The 19,554-nt window shown below is 38.1% G+C and overlaps 1 protein-coding gene across 1 annotated transcript; it reads left to right on the top strand.

Annotated features, from left to right (window-relative positions):
• Nucleotides 1-8,347: 8,347 nt before the first annotated feature.
• Nucleotides 8,348-14,017, top strand: LOC142544209 (PWWP domain-containing protein 1-like). The gene is made up of 2 exons (XM_075651269.1): nt 8,348-9,543; nt 11,607-14,017. The coding sequence occupies exons 1-2, from the start codon at nt 8,496-8,498 to the stop codon at nt 13,709-13,711; spliced, it is 3,153 nt and encodes a 1,050-aa protein (XP_075507384.1). The 5' UTR covers nt 8,348-8,495; the 3' UTR covers nt 13,712-14,017.
• Nucleotides 14,018-19,554: the final 5,537 nt, after the last annotated feature.

Below are 19,554 nucleotides of genomic sequence, written 5' to 3'. Positions count from 1 at the left end.
ATCTCTGAGGTACCTGAGATTGGGCCTGATATGATCCGAGAGATGACTGAGAAAGTGAAGCTGATTCAGAAGAGAATGAAGACAGCTCAAGACAGACAGGCTAAATATGCCAATGTTCGTCGTCGATCGTTGGTATTTGAGGCAGGAGACAGAGTATTCTTGAAGATTTCTCCTTTCAGAGGCGTTGTCAGATTTGGCAAGAAAGGGAAGTTGTCTCCACGATATATCGGTCCGTATGAGATTCTCGAGAAGATAGAAGATCGTGCCTATCGACTCGCCTTACCGCCTTCTCTATCTGGAATACATGATGTCTTTCATGTATCTTTATTGCGGAAATATTTTCCTGATGCATCTCATATTCTTCAGCCATACGAGGCCGAACTTGATGAAACTCTGAGTTATTTTGAGAAGCCGATTCAGATTCTTGATCGAAAAGAAAAGCAACTCAGAACGAAGACTATTTCGCTTGTGAAAGTTTAGTGGAGTCGTCATGGCATTGAAGAAGCTACCTGGGAGACTGAATCAAATATGAGACAGATTCCCAGAGTTATTCCACTGAGGTGAGTTTACTGTTTAGCTTCTATTCTCCATTTCTTATTGTATCTGATTTGCTATCTGATTTGATTGCCTGTGATTTCGGGGACGAAATTAAATCTTAGAGGGGGAGAATTGTAATGCCCGAGAATTTTTTTATTGTAATCTGAAATGATTTATTGATAATTGATGTGATTATAGACGGAAAAGATCAGGCCGGAAAGACGAAATAAGACGTGAATTATGTGCGAGGACTAAACCCCTCGCGCATATGCGCGACCGAGCAGGGCGCATATGCGCGAGGTAGGCAGAAAACCTCGCGCATATGCGCTGGAAGAGGACGCGCTTATGCGCGAGCTGAGGAAATGAGAAATGCCGAGGCAGAGTGTCTCGCGCATATACGCCAAGAAAGGTCGCGCATATGCGCAAGACGTGTACCACCAAGATGAAGCCATATGGTCCTTAAAATGCATAGTATATATAAAAATTTCATTCCCTTCAAACTTGAACTAGGAAAGAACCGAGAGAAGTTCCTGGAGAAAATTCAAGTTCTTGATCTTAGAATTTGATTTACGCAATATCCGTCCGTCTGATTTGCAATCCGAGTTTGGTACCGCGTTTCTATCGACGAGAGCTTCAACTGGACATAAGTTTTATTATGTTTTGATATGATTTGAAAATATAATATGGAAGAAATCATTATATGACTGTTATTATCTGTTCCTGAGATTGTTGTCATTGTATAATCGAAATCGGATTGAAGAACGGATACCGTATGAAATTGTTATCATTTTCAAATTGAATTTGATGGAGATTATACAGATTTGATATCAGATTGAGTTTGTTATCGATTATGAGTTGAGATCGGTATTTGTTGATATTTGTATTGTTGGGTATATTGAGATTGTGTCGTTATGCCACTGAAACAGAATTAGATTGAGTTCTGATTATATCCAGTATTGATTTGGGGTGTATATTGATATTGTACTCCTCAATATTGTCATTGCCAGATTGAGTATTGACAGATTCGAATTCGAGACTTCGACTTCGTCAGACCGAGAAAAGAAAGGTATAAATTAATGTGGAACCGGGAAGATACGAGTCGAGTTTGATTTGAATTGAGTTTCCTAAAACCACATACTTTATTTATTGCATTGATAGTTGCAATTCATGAGATTGATATGCTTAGTCTATTGATTTATAGCAAAGCATGAGTTAGAGTCTTATGCAGATGTGCCTAGTCATTGGCAGAGCCGCCAAGTCTTCGGCAGAACCGCCAATACACTAGACTATTGGTGTATCGATGTTGCTTAGGAGTATATCGACTTCTATTGCGGATATTCGATACAGAATACCAAAGTCTGAGTTAGACCGGGATCCCTAGATTAGAGAAGAGTCGAGTCAGAGATTATGAGTCCAGAGTTGATTTACAGTTTTATATCGATTCATGTCTTTCAGATTTTGATACATGTTATTGATAACTGTTTCATGTTTTTATATCTGTTTATATGATTGCATGTATACGTTGTTTATGCTGGGAATGTATTTCTCACCGGAGTTATTCGGCTGCTGTTGTGTTTGTATGTGTGCATGACAACAGGTGGGACATGATCAGGGTCAAGAAGAGGATGAGAGATCAAGATTAGCGTGGAGATCCGGACTTAGAAGTAGATTTGTTTCATCACCTGATATGTAGTGAATGAACATTAGTTTGTTATGATTTACTTTTGTACAAGACTTGTACTTTAGATCTGGATGTTGATCTTGTAAATGAAATAAGAATTATTTCATATGTTCCGCACTCATGTATTTAAAAAAAAATTAGACCCAGATTAATTAATTGATCCTAATGTTGATTAAGAAGACGAATTAGGTTCGGGTTCCCACAGATGGAATGCCTGAAACATCGTCAGGGAAAACGCTGGGAAAATCCCTGACCACCTCGACATCCTCTAACCTCTGGCTGCCTGGCTTGGTCACTGTCACAATGCTCGCCAAAACTTCCTGGCAGCCTCTCCTCATGAGCTTCCTCGCACAGATAAAAGAAATGATGTGTCGTATCTGCTGGTGTCTGCCTGCCTCAAAAATAAATGGCTTACCGCAGGGCGGTCGGACATATATTGACCTCCGTCAAAAATATATAGCAGCTCCGTTTGAAGAAAGCCAGTCCATATCCAAAATAATGTCGAAATCTGGCAACGGTAGCACAATAAAATTTTCCTGCACCGTATTTTTCTGTAACGGAAGCTCCAATCTCTTCATTATCTACGAGGTAAACATTTGATCTCCTGAGGGAATCGAAACTTTGAATGCCCAATCCATATGCTCTGGTATGATTCTTGGTCTCTTGACAAATGACTCGGATATAAATGAGTGCGTTGCTCCAGAATCTAGCAATGCGTACGTGGCTACACCTAGAATATATATCATTCGTGCGACAAAACATACCATCAAATTTGATCGTGTTGAAATTTAAGAAATCTTCTATCATCGATTAACCCAAAATGTTCGAAAATCTCCAATTTAGTCCTAGAAGTCCTTTAAAATTACAAAAGTTGCCCTTATAAAATTTAAATAATTGCAATTTCACCCCTAAAGTTTCGAATTTTCTTCAATTTAGTCCCTCATATTTTCGAAAATTGCATTCTAGCCCCAAAAATTCAAATCTACTAACTTTAGCCTCTAAAGTTTCAAAAATTATAAATTTGATCCCAAAATTTCGAAATATTAGAAACAACCCCTCAACTTTCGAATTTTTTAATTAGGTCCCTATACCTTTTGGTTATTTCATATTGGTCCATAAAAGCTCTCAATTAAATCAATTCAACCCCTAAGTCCACTTAATAGAACATGCAACCTATTTTATTCTAAATTTTCAATCCCAAAAGTAATTCCAACAAACAACATAATATCACATGCAATCGAGGCGATAAATCAAAATTTTAAACATAAGGGTTACCGGTGATCAGTGTCGAGTCTGGCTCAGCCTCCGCCTCCTCTGCATGCATCACATAGGTGCTGCCAATAGTAGGGCCCTTGTTCCTAGGGAAATAAGCTATTTTGTGGCCCTCTTCCTTTCATACAAAACACGTGAAGGTCCCCCACATACATTTGCCGTAGTGGAACCGGTTGCACTGCTTGCAAGGCTGTCTCTACTCTGGCCTAAGAGCCTCTGGAGCCTGTGATGGCCTCTGCTGTCCGGTCTTCTTAAACTGTCCCTGTGGCTTCTGCTGCCCCTGATGCCTGGGTGGCCCAGTGATCTGTTTCTTCTATGGCTGCGAGCTCTACTGGGCCTGTTGCCTCTTACTCTGCATCTCCGCGTCAATATCCCAGAAGGCCTGTTCTGCCTGAAAAGCACAGGCAGTTGCAACATCATATGTGGCCGGTCTCATCAACATAATGTCCCGACGAATAGTAGGTCTAAGACCATCCATAGAGTTTCTCAACTTCTATTAGGATCGGTTTGAAGATTCAAAGTGTTTAGAATCAGGGAAGAATAAAAACTTTATGATATTTGACTATTTTTTTCGATAAAGGTGAAATCAGTTTAGTGATAAACTGAATCCAAGAATCTTGTTGTCTGCGAAAATAAACCAACTGATAGATTGAATACTCAACGAATAACTGAAGTAACGAACACAAAGATTTTATGGATGTTTGAAGACTTCAAATACTCCTACGTCATCCCTTCTATCACAAGGATAGGATTTTCTGTTGTGTGTGAGCGTGAGTATGGTGTAGTTTAGGTAAAGATTTTGATTGATTAATTAATTAGGGGCTAAAAATTGGTTTAGTTAAATAATTAGAAAAAAAATAATACTAACCTAATTACTTAACCCCACTAAAGGATCAAATAAACTAATTTGCAAGGTTTAAAAAAATCCCTACTACTCAACTTAGTAATTTTGAAAACGTAAAATCTTAAAAATCACTTAATAAGTAAATTAGGTTTTTTTATTTTTAAAAATGCTTAAAACTCCAATAATTATTTAAAATAACAATTTCCTCGACTTGATTTCAAGAATCGCTTATATCTTCACCGGTCTTTTTTCCCTATCCCGCGTCGAATATTCGCCTAAACATGAAACTCAAGAAAATATTTTAATGTGCATCACATAAACATAAATAATTTAAATTAATGCAATTTCATAAAACATGCATCGCTAAAATCATTTTAAAATTAAATAAATTATTTATCAATCAAATAAATGCATGAGTTTTACGTGTACTGATTTTGGGCTCTACACTAGGTCTTCTAAAACTCTCAAATTCACACCATCAGCAGCTGTGAAATAAACCTCACACACACCAAGTATTTTCTAAAATTTGGGGAGAAGAAAAGCTTGTGTTCTTCGTCGTCCGGTCGTCCAACGGCGCACCCTCGCCAAAGTTCGTATATTCGAGCGTTTTAAACGCAAAGACACGTTTTCTAAACTCTATTAAACATCATAAAAATCATAATATGTGTGTGTTAATTGTTTATGCATGAAAAATATTTGTGTTCGATTATGTTACGGCGGGATACGTATTTTTCAAAATTTCAACGATTTTACATTTATTTGAAAAACGTTTTGATTCCGACGGACACGCTGCCAATACATGGTAAATTATGAATGATTTGTAGCCAAAACTTGACAAAATAATTGAGAAAACAAGGCTGGAAATCCTGGACTAAAATCAAAAATAAGAACAGTGGGTTTTGTGTGCATGTTGTAGTTACGGGGCTCAGTGGTTTTGCATGGGGTCACGGGGCTGGCCAGGGCTGGTTGGGGGCTTGGCCAGGGTCAGGATGGAAGGCTAGGTAGGGTCCTAGGGCGGCTAGGGTCGAGGAAGGCGGCTAAGGAAGAGTTCTTGCGTGAAAGGACTCTTCACACGCAGGTTCTGGTGTGGCCGGGAATTACAGGGGCTGCCGCTCGATGTGGGCTGGGCTAGGTGGTCCATCAGGGTCCAAGGGTGCTGAGTAGGGGTCGGGCCATGGGTTGGTGCAAGTGGGTGCGGTGTGGCTCGAAGGAACGTGAGGATGCGCATGGCAACAAGGGTGACGCGCGAGGCTGCTGTCTGGTGCAGGGCTTCATGCGTTCGGTCAAGGGCTGGGCTAGGTCTGGGTAGGGTCTCGGCGTGGTCCAGGGATGGTTAGGGTCATGTGAGCTCAGTGGTGGCTTGGCTGAAAGTGTCCTAGGTTGGCTAGGAGTCCATAGGCGTGAGGTTCCTCCCATGTGCAGAATTTGGTCTACTGTCCATGTGAGTTTGAGCGACTTAGGGGCTGGTTCCTTGGCCTGGGACTGGTCAAGATGGTTCCTGGGTTGGTTGGCTAGGGTTTGGCTGAAGGTGGCTCGGGCGTGGCTCGAGTAATTTAGGAGGCTCAGTATGTTCCACTTTGTGTCAAAAACAAAATTTTAAAAGATTAAAATTGAAACCATGGGTCCACGGGTGTGGTTCACGGATCCCAAGGGTAGAATAAATAATAAAAAATGTTATGTTTAAAAGTTGAGTTCAAAATAATGAGTTTTGAATTTATCCGGGATTTAATCGCCGCACGAAACGTTAATTAAAGAATTAATAGAAACGACTAGTTTTAATATTTCTAAAATTATGAAAAATTATATTTAAACTTAAATAATTATTTAGAATAATCTCATGTCATTAAAAGTGAGAAAAAGATAAATTCAAGAATTTTTACGTCCAGGGACAAAACAATAATTTTACACATAAGAAAATACGTAAACGCTTGGCAGCGTCCCGAAGGATCCTAATGCTTGTAAAATGATATTCTATTATTTAAAATGATGATTTTGATGATAATATGTATTTTTATGATTTATGGTAAAGCTGTGCAATTTATATTGTTTAAAATGCTATTTTTGGAAAGTTATGTTATTTTATGATTTTCAAGAAAAAGAAAAATATTTTGAGGGATGTGAATTGACTTTGACATATGATATATGATTTGTGGGGGATCCGTTTATGTTGAGGACGGTGATTTTACAATTTTATGGTGATGTCGTTAAGGGAAAAGGCCCCAGAGGGAGCCCATTTATGGGAAAAGACTCTAAAGGGAGCCCGTGTATGGGAGAAGGCCCCGAGCAAGCCCCGACGATCGTATTTCCATGGTGGAACATAGTGCACACCCCATGGGCCACGTGGAGCTTAAGACTAATCAGTTGACAAGGATAAAAGCTAGTCACTTTCAAGGATCAAACTTCACCCAAAATGATATATGTTGAAAGCTTATGATTAAAATGATTTTATGATATATGATTTCTGATGATAATTAAAGCTATTTTTAAATGATTTTTAAAAAATGATTTATTTATGCTGAAAGCTTATTTTAAATGATTTTTAAAGGATTTATTTATGCTTAAAAGTTATTTTAAAATAATTTATGATTTAATTGTGCTTAAAGGATTTTAAATGGTTTATTAATGTTAAAAAGATTATTTTAAATAAAAGTATGATATTAATGCATGTGATTGTATATGTATTATTTGCTATCTATGTTTAGAACGTGTTGAGTCTTTAGACTCACCAAGTTTGTATGATATAGGATTTGATGATTTATGGGAGGCGGTGGCGATTGAGGAGATCAAATGTAGCATTACACACCCGAGGGCCTTTATGTTTTCGCACTAGCCAGATAGATAAATGATTTAAAGATTCTGTTAATGATCTTATTAGAGATATTTTTATGTTTTATTTTTATTGTTAGTTTATCTTTTTAAAGGTCAAGTTATGAGGTTTTGGTTAGTTGATGATTTAGGATTTATTTTATGAACTTAAGTTTTAAATTGTTAATTTATTATGATTGTTAGAAATGTTAAGTTATTTTACTTAGTTAGGATTTCGAGTTTATGATTGATGATTAGTAAAAAAAATAAAAAATCGAGGTCATTTTATTTCGAGCTCCGGAAATATTGTACATGATATAATTATACACACAACTTTAGATAAACTTGCAAATCTTACATCTTAAATAAAATAATGAATTAGATACCCAAAGATTGAATAATCTTAGCACACTTAAATTACAAAAATATTATCACGATTACAAAAATCTTGGGTTTTATATCCATCTAATGCAAATGCAGTATAGTCAAGATCCAGATAAAGATATTTTCAATTTATCCAACATTAGTTATATATTTGAAAATTTTAAAAATTCATTAAAAATTAATATTAAAGATGATTAGAATATTCATATTTAATATATTGAGATACTGACAAATTTAATGGAGTATCACTATATACTTTTTGACTTTTGTGACATTGTCACTATTTACTTTTATAAAACATTTTATATTTTTAGTTGAAATCCGGAGTTTTATGTCCGACTCTTCGTATATAATGTATTGTGCTCTTAGAGGAGCATGGTCGAGACCAGAAAATGATAAACACAAGGTTCGAATTTAACTAGGAAATAATAAATTTATGTTGTAACCTTTCAACCAGCTTAATCGAGAGATGACTTTAAGACGTTTATGAGTGATTTTTTATGAATTTATGTTTCTGAGTTGGACCTCATAAAATCGTCTGTTGTTTAATTTTTTTTGTATATCTTTGTTAAATCATTTCATGTTTTGTAAAAATTTAATAGATGAATCTTATATTAATTATTATTTCAAGATTTAAATGTCTCTTTTTCTTAACTCAATTTTATTCCAACCCCAGTGAAAAATTTCGAATAAAATACCAAATATTTTTAAATTAAGTTTTTTTTGTTAATTTAAATATTTTATTTTTAACAATATATATTTGGACAACATAATTTCTATAATATAAAGTTATTATTTGAATTATATTTATACAAACAACACGTGATTATCGTTTCATTTCATTCGATTACAATTACAATTCTCAAGGGTTCAGCTACTGTTTTACATCTCTGCTCGATTCGAATTTTGTTCTTGTTTACCCTCAATTATGTGATTGGATTTAATTGGTGCTGTTTCGAATGATAATTCGTGATGAGCTCTGAACTCGATTCATCGTCGGACGGAAAGGATGCTGGAGTTGAAGAAGTCCGCGGCATTGGCGGCAGAAATGATACCGGCCGTAGATTGGGTCCCCGTTCAGTGTTTTTCACTGAAGTAGCGACTAGGGTTTCGTTCGCGGACTTGAATAATAAATCTAATGCGAGGAATGAAGATAGGGTTTCGGAGGTGAAAAATGAGGAGGACAATAACGTAGGTTTGGCGAGTTTTGAAGCTCTGGAGAATCATACTAGTTCTTCTATTTCGGAAATTAGCAGAAGAACCGATTTACAGGATGTTAAATCGGAAAACAAGAAACGTAGAGGTGTTGTAGAGGATTATGGTTCTATGTTGTCGGATTTCGACGAGTTTGCAGTTAAGGATAATTGTGGGGCTGATGGATATGGGTACGATGTTGGTGATATGGTGTGGGGGAAAGTGAAATCGCATCCCTGGTGGCCCGGACACATATATAATGAGAATTATGCATCAGTTCCTGTTCGGAAAAGCAAGCGCGAGGGTCATGTGTTGGTAGCATTTTTTGGGGATAGTAGCTATGGCTGGTTCCTTCCCGCCGAGTTAATTCCTTTTGAGCAGAACTTTGCTGAGAAGTCCCGCCAAACTAATTTGCGGTCATTCTTAACCTCTGTGGAAGACGCAATTGATGAGTTATCAAGAAGACGGAGTTTGGGTTTAGCCTGCAGATGTAGAAATGAATTCAATTTTGGGCCCTCTGCTTCTAAAGGTGACTATTTAGTGGACATCGGGGTGGGGGATGAGCCTGGGGTTTATTCTTCGATTCAGATTAATAAAGCAAGAGATAGTTTCCAGCCAAGGGAGATGCTTTCTTTCATGCAACAGATGGCCTTAAAGCCAAGGAACCATCATTTAACCATTGAATTTATCAGGAACAAGGCCACAGTTTTGGCATGTAGAAAATCACTGTTTGAGGAGTTTGACGAGACATATGCGCAGGCCTTTGGAACTACACCTGAGCGCCCTCAGCGGCCTACCGCGCCAATGACTTTGGATCCATCTAAAGGTATTTCATGAAATGATGCTTTATTATTTATGTTTTGGCTACGCAGAGTGAAACCTCTGGTCCATTTTTTGTTTGTATCTCTTGATGATACGATAAGAGCAGGATATATGACTTAACTTGTTGGATATGATACCTTATACGGTTGAGCTGGGCCAAATTGATTATAGAGTTGAAATAGAAGATTATATTTTAATCTGCGGACAATATGCTAGTTGGAATTTAAAAAATTCAAATGTTCTTGAAGCAATCTAACAATATGTTCATTACCGTGGTTGTTACGTTTGTGAAATGGTTCACATCAATCAGGACAGTTATTTTTTGTACAATTATTATGGCTTGAATCAAGTTATCCTCAGATATCTTGGTGTTTAAAGGATCACATGTGGGAAAATCGCTTAGTTTGGAGAACTAATATCCATGTAGCCGACTTTGCTACTAGGGTGAATGTGTTATGATGACGATGAATCATGTTATCAGGTAAAAAGCGTAATAATTCATTCCTAGGGGACGTATCATTTGTTTAGGCACCAAAAAATACGGTGGATATAACATTTCAAGAATATGAACAGTCACACTAAATTGGTTTAAGTTACTGCAGCTGTTAAAGAATATTCAATGTCGTTTGCTTTGGAAAAACGGCTAAATATATTTACTCTATGGTAGTGACGTGGGGAATGATGGTTTATTCTAGTTTGATTTCACTGTTACAGAACTATAGATATTATTGAGGTCAAGGTTGCAAATGGCGGGAGGCGGTGGCGGGGCGGTCGGTGACCGCCTACCGCCTCGGCCGCCCAGGCGGTGCCTAGACGGTTGAATTTTTTTAAGTATTTTTTTTATAGATAATCATGCAATATAATCAAATATAGTAATCATTTTTTATGTAAAATATGCAATTAAATAATGTTTAAGCACAAAATATAATATCATCTAGATAATGTGCAATTAATAAAATGCGGCGTGCGGCAGATTGTGTGGTGGTTTTGAGAGTGAAAACCAAAAATAAAATAAAAAAAGTGAGGTGTGTTAAGGTTTTGATATTTAAAATTAGTTGACTTTGACTAGGTTTTTAAAATTGTTGACTACAACTAAAAAATTTTGACTGTCTGCCACGCCCGCCTGCTCGCCGCTTCAATCCGCCTGCTCGCCGCCTCGACCCGCCTCCCCAACGCTGTATAGCTTGGGCCGCCTAAAACACCTGCTTCATGCATAGGCGGTGCAGTCGAGGGCTGCCTACCGCCTAGGCACCGCTTAGGCGGTCGCCTCGACCGCAATTTAGAACACTGATTGAGGTTGATTGGTAAATTATTTTAAATCTGTTCAGAATTTTTGTTTACTGTGATTATTTGTTTATTCAAATAAACCTTCTTTAGTTATCGATATATGTCATAAAGATGTGTTGCGTCCTCTGTAAGACTAAATCTGGGCATCAGTTATCACTATGTTGGCTAGAAATTATGCTTTTTTTTGTTAAAGCGGCTCATTAAGTGCCTTTGGATGAGTTATGACTCACTTATGCCACTTTTCCCGAATTGTATAATTGTATGTATTGTTCATATCTTGTAAGCTGCTGTTTACTGATCTTACCTTTAATTCATCTTTAGAATATTACAAAAACCAAATTGTGCGTCAGTAAAATTTATCTTTTGGCAATTTATGCATGTTACTTGCACCTCTCGATTATAATCTTTACCTGAAAATAAAACTTTTCATTTTACACAATTTCAGACTGTAATTTTAAACAGAAATATGAGAAAAATATTATGACATTCAATCATTGAGTGATGTCAAGGGATAGGTGTTCCTTTCAAGCAATTATTTACCATCCTATTTTATTGGGCAAATTGTTTCATTAAAATTTGTTCTGTTGAATTTGCATAAACGTTGGTGGACTTTATTCAAGGCATAATAAGACATTCTTCAACTTTCTGTGGCTTGTACGCTGCATATTTTCTTTGTATATGAGTGAAATCTCCTTGCTTGTGAACAAGTTATCAGTATTTTTGTTATGTTTATTCTTCTTTGAAGATGGATTTTCGTCTTGCTCATATGACAATATGCAGTTCCTCTGAGTGGTCGGCTGGTGGTTGCTGAAGCTCTGTGTAAGCAGAATAATTCTGTAAAACCTAAAAGAATGAAAGATCAAATGGAGAAGGACAAATATCTATTCAAACGCCGAGATGAACCTTTCTCCAAGAAGCCCAAGAAAATATTTGTTGGCCAAGCAGGCACTACCAGTAATCATCTTTTGGTTGATGGTTCTGGGGTTTCTGAGAGAGTAGTATATTCTGGCATAGGAGACAACATGTACCAATATTATGAGTCTGAATGTGCAGATGGTCAGCATCAACCTATCAAATATTCAATGTCCATGGTAAGTGGCATAAAACCTTCAGAAGGTTCTGAGAAACTTTTCTGTTCTGCAACAAAAAAAGCTAAGATACGCAAGCAACCCTTGGCAAATCTAGGCTCTGAGCATGCAGACCTGATTGAGAAGAAGAAAAAGATTAAGGAAGAAATAAGCGCTATAGCCAGTGCTGGCTTTGTGCAGTTGCCTGTTTCCCTTAGTGATACTGGTGTCATGGTTGAGAATGTTTCAGGAACGCCCGCACTACATGTTCCAACTGTTGATAATAGTGTTGTAGGCTCAACCTCATTTCGAGTGGAAGCACAGCTGGACTCTGAGAATATAGAGCTACTAATTCTACTGAAAGATCTTTGCGCTCTCGCTCTCAATCCCTTCCATGGCATGGACATGAGTTGCCCAGACAATATCTTTTCAGTTTTCCTAAAATTCCGGTCTCTTGTGTATCAGAAGAGCTTGGTTTTGGCGCCAACTGAGAGTGATGAAGCAAGTGAAGCTCGCGCCAGTAAATTGTTATCCACAGCTAATGTTTTTGTTGGCCCTGTTGATGGGGCCGATGGCATGAGTGTGAAACCTGTGAAATCTTCAGTCGGGCCTGGCGATTCAACCAAAAGTGGGATAAAGCGTGGTCCATTGGATCGTCCAGAGGCCATCAAGAAAAAAATAAAGATTGGTGACTCACAAGACCTTAAGAAAAAGAAGTTCAGTGACTTTGAGGAAGTTAAGAGAACGAAGGTCCATGTCTCGGAAATAGTTAAGAAAAAGAAGATGGTAGGTGACTTGGAAGATAAAACTAAGACAACGAAGATCAATGAATCTGGAGATATTAAGAAAATGAAGAAGTCAGAGGATGTGAAATTATTTGCCGTAGAAAAGAGGCCATTACAAAGGCCTGCTGAGTCCCAGAAAACGGAAGCGAAAGAAGTCGCTGCCAAAAATGTGCCTCCAACGCTTAAAGCAGCAAAACTAGAATCATGCAAGAAAAAAGAGCAGTCTGGAAGAGTTTCGAATCCGACTATGCTAGTCATGAAGTTTCCATCAGGTGCAGGGCTTCCGTCTGGTGCAGAGCTGAGGGTAAGATTCGCTCGTTTTGGGCCAATGGATCACTCCGCGACTAGGGTCTTCTGGAAATCTTATACATGCCGTCTTGTCTATCGATTCAAGGCTGACGCAGAAGCTGCTTTGAAGTTTGTCGATGCTAGTGGCAACTTATTTGGAACCACAAATGTCAGATGCTACCTCAGGGACTTGTTGGCGGAGGCAGCAGAAGCAGAATCAGCAAAGATTCAGAGGGAAGACCCGTCAACCGTCGGCACCTCACAATCTCGAGATCCTTCTCTCGAGCCGCGGACAGCCGCCTCTGGGCAGGTTACTTTGCAATCTGGGCAGCTCAAGTCCTGCCTCAAGAAGCCCTCGAGCGACGAAGGTGGAAATGGTGGCAGGAGCTCGCGTGTTAAATTTGTCTTGGATGGTGAGGAAAACAATAACAACACACAACTTTGTAGCTGGAATAAGAACGTCGACAACATTGCATGTTTTCCCGAGGCCACTTCATCTTCTTCATATTCAGTGGATGTTAATAGTAAGAATTTATCAAAGTCTATTGTTCCTCCACCTACTGCATTTCATATATTGCCACCTATTAATACCGAACAAGCATCGGCTAGACAGTATCCTCCCCTCACTCGACCACATTTAAACGAAGACATTTCGCAAGAGATGCTTAATCTACTAAACAAATGTAGCGACGTGGTTAGCAATTTGACACAGGTTTTAGGCCATGTGCCTTACCAGGCTCTTTAGTATCGGGGATTTTAAGAAACAAAATTACCATTAAGAAGAAACCGAACAAAGTGACCGTCGAGGGGCCGCTGCATATGATCATGAAATGAGACCAAGGTGTTGGAGGTGATGAAAGAGTTTATTTAATTTCTTTCGTGGTATAATGCTTTGGGCCGACTTGAATATGTTGAATATTTTTGAATCTGCGGATACATCTTTCTATAGAATGTAATGCATGCATTCGCCCTTCAGCATTTGTGTTTATGTTTCAACTTGGCTGCAAAGATATGCTTTATTAAAGGAAATGGTCTTTCGGGTTGGTTTCAAATTTTTATTTTTGTTAATTTTTTTTTAAATATGATATAATTTATTTATTTTTTAACTTGATATATAAGAATTTGTTGAAAGTAATACTATACATCAACATTTGATAATATTTATAAGGTCTAGGAAATTCGAACTACGTGACCTGAATGTATGCAATTTAGGGTTTTATTTAAAATATGTGTTTAAGGATTTTTATGCATTTTATGCATGATTATTGCATGGTCAGGGTTTATGTCATGATTACTTTAAAGTTTCATACATTAGGATTTGAAGTTGCATTTCGTGCTCGAACGAGTAATGGAGACCATGGATAATCTGAAAAAATATTTTTATTGAATGATTAATTTTACTTAATTAATATGAAGTGTTTTAAGAATGTTTTTCGAAAAGTGGGTTTTGGTGGATATTGTTACTTGTCGGTTCATATTTTTTAATCTGTGCGCAATGTTTATCGAATCGAGGACTTTTTGAGTGGTCGAGCAATATTTTCTGAAACGTATCTAAACAGAATATTTTTCGAGAGTGTTATTTGGTTTGTTGGGTTTGTTTTAATGTTTAGTGGGCTCAAATCTTTTAATCCTTTTAAAATATTATCAAGGGCCCATTAGTAGGTTATTATATTAACCCAAACCTAGATTTATTGACCCTAAACACCCCTTAACCTTCAGCAGCTGCCCACCCCATTTCCAGCAGCCCTCCTCTTCGACTTTTACAAAAAAAAAAAAAAAAAAACAGCCCCATCGGTTTTCCTCCATAATTTTCAAGCAAGCTCCCTCCCCACTCCTTTGGTGCTTGTCCGACGTGCGTATCTTCGAGTTTTTGAGCATAGTCATGTTAAGGCACGCATTTATCTTCATTTTCTCCTCATTCACGCCAATATTATGCTGAAATATATGTAAATGCATGGCAATCCTTTGATCTACCTTGTGTTCACGTTTTTGAATAAGTTTGACATGAAACTTTGCATTTTTATGACTCATGCTCACGTTTTTATGCATTGTTGCAAGGGGCTTTCGATTTTTATGGTTGCTAAGGGGCGTGTAGGCTGTAAACTAAGGAGACATGATGCTGGAGTCGAGGGTGTGCAAGGGTTAGGTGAAGGCCGAAAGGTGGTGCATAGGCGGCTAGGGTTTTGGGCGTTTTGGAGAAAGATTAGGGAAGACTCGGCTGAAAGGAGGCTGAACCAGACCAAGGTGCAGTCCAGGAAGGTCCAACTGAGGTCCAGGGGAGGTCCAAACTCAGCTGGTCTCGTGTAGAAGAGGGGTCCCTAGGTTAGAAGCCGATGCGCTTCAAGGGAGGCCCGGGTGTGCGCTTCCCGTGGTGGTTTGAGTGGTGCGCTTGCTTGGGGCTGAGGGCTGGGCTTAGGTAGGTCAAGAAGGGTCCTAAGGTGGGCTAGGAGGGGCTGGTTCGTGGCTGGTCCCATCTGGTATGCATGCATAATTTTATGAATTTTGAAAAAATTGAGATTGTAAAAAAAAAAAATTAGTAGCATTTTTAAGTAGCAATCGTTACAGTTGATATCAGAGCAAGGGTCCTGTATAGGGTTGTGCCACCGTCAGCTTCTGCAGCTCAGTCTTCAAGCCTCAAGTCTGTAAGTTTAAATGTTTAAAGCTATCACTTGCATGATTGCATGATTTATGATTTATAGTGATTTACATTACATGTTTACCTGCTTTCATGATTTAAGGATTAAATGATTTGAAAACTAGATTAAATTGCATGATGTGTTACGTTTAGAATTTGGACTGTATTCAGATATCATGTCTCCCAGACGCGCCCCCAGTACACACCGACATGATGATACTCCAGGAGGCGGCAGGGGCCCACCTCCTCCACCACCACCACCGCCATTGGAAGCATCTACTCGAGTTTTCGTGGGCATGGCTAGACTTCTGGAGCAGGCGCAGCAGGCTCCCCGACCTCAGACAGACATATATGAGCAGTTTAGACAGCTCAACCCGAAGGAGTTCGAGGGCACCACTGATTCATTCTTGGTAGAGGGTTGGATTTCGATCCTTGGAGCTACATTTTCAGTACATGGATATGAGGGATGGCGACTGGGTCAGGTGCGCCACGTATATGTTGAGAGATGATGCATTCCTTTGGTGGGAGGGAGCAGCGCACGGGCTGAACTTGGCTACCCTCACGTGGGATCGGTTCAAGGAGGTGTTCTATGGTAAATATTTCCCAGCTGATGTCAGGGGTCGCCTGACAAGGGAGTTCACGAGTCTCCGCCAGGGAGACTCGTCTTGAAACGTCCACTACTCGTTTTGCTTAAAAAGTACTAGAATTTTTTTAAAAACCCTTAGAATTATTTCGGCCAAACCCTTATACAAAAGACATAAAATATTTTGACACCATTTCTAAAATAAAACAACCAACTAATATTTGAAAAATCAAGGAAATAGTTTAAACATAAAACTAAACCTAAAAATCAATAATTCGAAAAGTATAGCCAATACTATCACCTCTCAAAAACCCTCTCAAAGCATAATAAAAAGTCGTAAAATCTTTAACATAAATCATAAACGTAAATCATAAGTGCGGAAAAATAGAAGCGCTGGTCCTCGGGTTAAGTGCACCTTCAGTCTAGTAAAGTCAACCATCAAGACCTCCATTATCAATGTTATCATAATCACCTGCATCGATAACACATAGTGAGTCTAAAGACTCAACACAACATATTATTGATAACAAATAATACGTATAAAAATCACATGCAACAGTGAAAATACTTTTACGTAAAATAACATTTTCATGAAGATGCATAAACTTAAACATAATCATTTTTCCTTTTTATCAATCCATATCATTCATCATTTTATCATAAACATATCCTTTTTTTCATCATAAGCATATACATTTTCCTTTTATTGAATTCGGATCGTTAATTGTGACTTTCATTTCCTCATAAGGTCGATGGATCCATCTACATGTAACCACAGTACTGGGCGGCGGGGACATCAGCGATACTCTCACCCGTCAACTGAGCATTGGCATATCCTCATCATATGGAAATACGATCGTCATGCTCCTAAATGGGCTCCCTCTGGGGTTTTTTCCCTCACGATATTCCCAATCATATCATCATAATAGTCACAATTACTTCACATCCTCCAATGTTTCACATTTTCACCACTTTATAAAAATCATGCATTTAATGTCATTTTTCTTTTAAAAAACAAACATGCAACATATCTTTTAACGTTATCGTTTCATCATTAAATCCCATAAAAATCATAAAATTCCATAAAAATTTAAAATAAACATTTTGACGTATAAAACAGCATTCAGGGCACTGCCATGACGTTTATTAATTTTTAGATGTAAAATTACCGTTTTACCCATAGACGTAAAAACCCTTGAATTTGAATTTTCTTAATTTCATTGCCTCTAACATGTCCCAAATAATTATTTAAGTTTAAACTAATTTTCCCATAATTTTATTTAGCTTAAATACTAGACTTTTTAATTATTCCTTAATTATTCGTTTTTAAGGCGTTTTAATCCCGAATAATTTCAAACTTTAATATAAAATTCTTAAATTAAAAACTTAAACTTTTTATATTATTTTACCCCTCGTGAACCATGACTCGACCCCCGTGAGACATGTTTCGATTTATTTTCAAGAAAGAAAATGATACCAATTGACAGGATCAATTAGGGGGATAAATCGTTGAGCTACAATAGTTCGGTTCTTGAAATTTTGAACACCGATGAATTATATCGAGTTTGGTTTTCAAACCAAGCGGAAGACACTTGAAATAATCCTTCGTAGTAACCGATTAAACATTTTGTAACCCATTTAAAATATATGCAAGTTGAATGAGTAAAACTATTTGGTGGGAACATTTTATCAAACACTTGGTATGTAATATTTTGGTATTTGAAGAACACATAAAATGCTTCAACAATGCATCTTTAAAAAACCATGGAAATGATAAGTAAAGCAATAAACAAATAGACACAAATTTTTTTATGGATGTTCGGAGACTTCAAATGCTCCTACGTCACCCCTTCTTCCCCTTGGGAAGGATTCACTAGAAGAATTTGATTTATACAATACCTTGTACAAACCCATTCAGCTAGGACTTACACCATTGCCTAAACTGAACTCCTAGCACTCAAGATTGTAGGCAGCAGCTCACAATCAGCATATTATTTAATGTCTCATATGCAAAGACTACATACACAAGTTTATTGTCTTTGTGCAAGACTCACTCAACTAATATTTGAAGTTCAACTCTCTTGTATATGTGTGAGTGATTGTGTGTGAGGAATTTTTTTTTACAGTGTACATCTCAAATGTATCCTCACACAAGGGCTTGTGCTCTCAACTAGCTGATTTCATCATGCTAACTGCCCATGCTTTGAATCTCTTCAAAACCTCTTGTTTGATCTTTCTAGATGTTGTATTTATAGGCTCGAACAATGATATATACGTTAGATACAAGAATATGACCGTTTAGAAAGTTTCTGTACTGTTTCTACAATTGCAACGGTCAAATTCGCCTTGCTGGACATTTTCCCGACTGGTCAACTCTGGTCAACTCAACTGGTCGTTCAGTTCAACTGGTCAGCAGCTGGTTCGGTTCAGTTCAGTTGGTCAGCTGCTGGTTCGGTTCAATTGGTCTGGTTCAGTTCAACTGGATCGGTTCAGTTTCAGCTGGTCTGGTTTACTTCAACTGGTTCAGTTCAGTTGTTCAGCAGCTGGTTCAGTTCAGTTGGTCAGCCGCTGGTTCAGTTCAGCTGGTTCACTTGGTCTGGTTCAACTAGTCTTCAGCTGGTTTGGTTCAGTTTCAGCTGGTGTGCTGAAATCAGCCTAGCTGATTTCAGTTCGTGCAGAACCAGTACCTTCATCGTTATTTATCAGCTTCTTAAGATTCGATTCAGACTTTGACTTCTGAAGATGATTTTTAGATCATCGTCTTATCTTTCCAACGCATACTGAATCACTTCATTTCGATAACTGAGCGATCAGTTAGACCTTGATAAATTCCGAATTTTCTAAACTGACGTGAAATATTATTTGTTCCAAATTGAGTTTTCTGATCAGTCCAGTTGGCGGATTGTCATTTGGATCATCCAGTTGAGAGATATCATCAAAATACCGAGGCTTGCCAGAAATTCAGTTTGTGCAGAATTCAGTTTCGGCTTACTTCTTGTTTTAATAACTTCACACTTGAGTAAATATGTTAGAAACACAATAACAAGTTTTGTTAACATCAAAATCAAGATTGCGAACATGAAATGTTCCAACAAAAACCTTGAGCCCCTCGAATACCTATCCTCGAGCCATATTGTTATTTCATCGAGCCAAGCTCGATCCGGCCTGAGCCAACATCGAGCCAACCCTTCCCTAAACCCTACTGGACCCTAAGAACCAAATGGACCTGACCCTAGCTCGAACAGCAAGCCACAACACAAGCTGTAGCTCACGGCCGAGACTCCCCCCCCTCCCCCATGACAAGGACTCCTCAAAGTCACGCCTAGGACCTAGCCATCGAACCAGCCCCTGAACCAGCTTCTAGTGAACC

The sequence above is a fragment of the Primulina tabacum genome, chromosome 1 (genome assembly GCF_025594145.1).
Source record: "Primulina tabacum isolate GXHZ01 chromosome 1, ASM2559414v2, whole genome shotgun sequence".
Classification (NCBI taxonomy): Eukaryota; Viridiplantae; Streptophyta; class Magnoliopsida; order Lamiales; family Gesneriaceae; genus Primulina; species Primulina tabacum.
Note: the sequence above shows the minus strand (reverse complement) of the source record. Positions and strands in the feature narration are given on the sequence as shown.

What these genes read in the sequence shown, in the direction of transcription:
- LOC142544209 (XM_075651269.1), top strand. Translation starts at nt 8,496, where the DNA reads ATGAGCTCTGAACTCGATTCATCGTCGGACGGAAAGGATGCTGGAGTT. An exon ending in GACTTTGGATCCATCTAAAG is followed by an intron (nt 9,544 to 11,606) that starts GTATTTCATGAA and finishes GACAATATGCAG; the next exon opens with TTCCTCTGAGTGGTCGGCTG.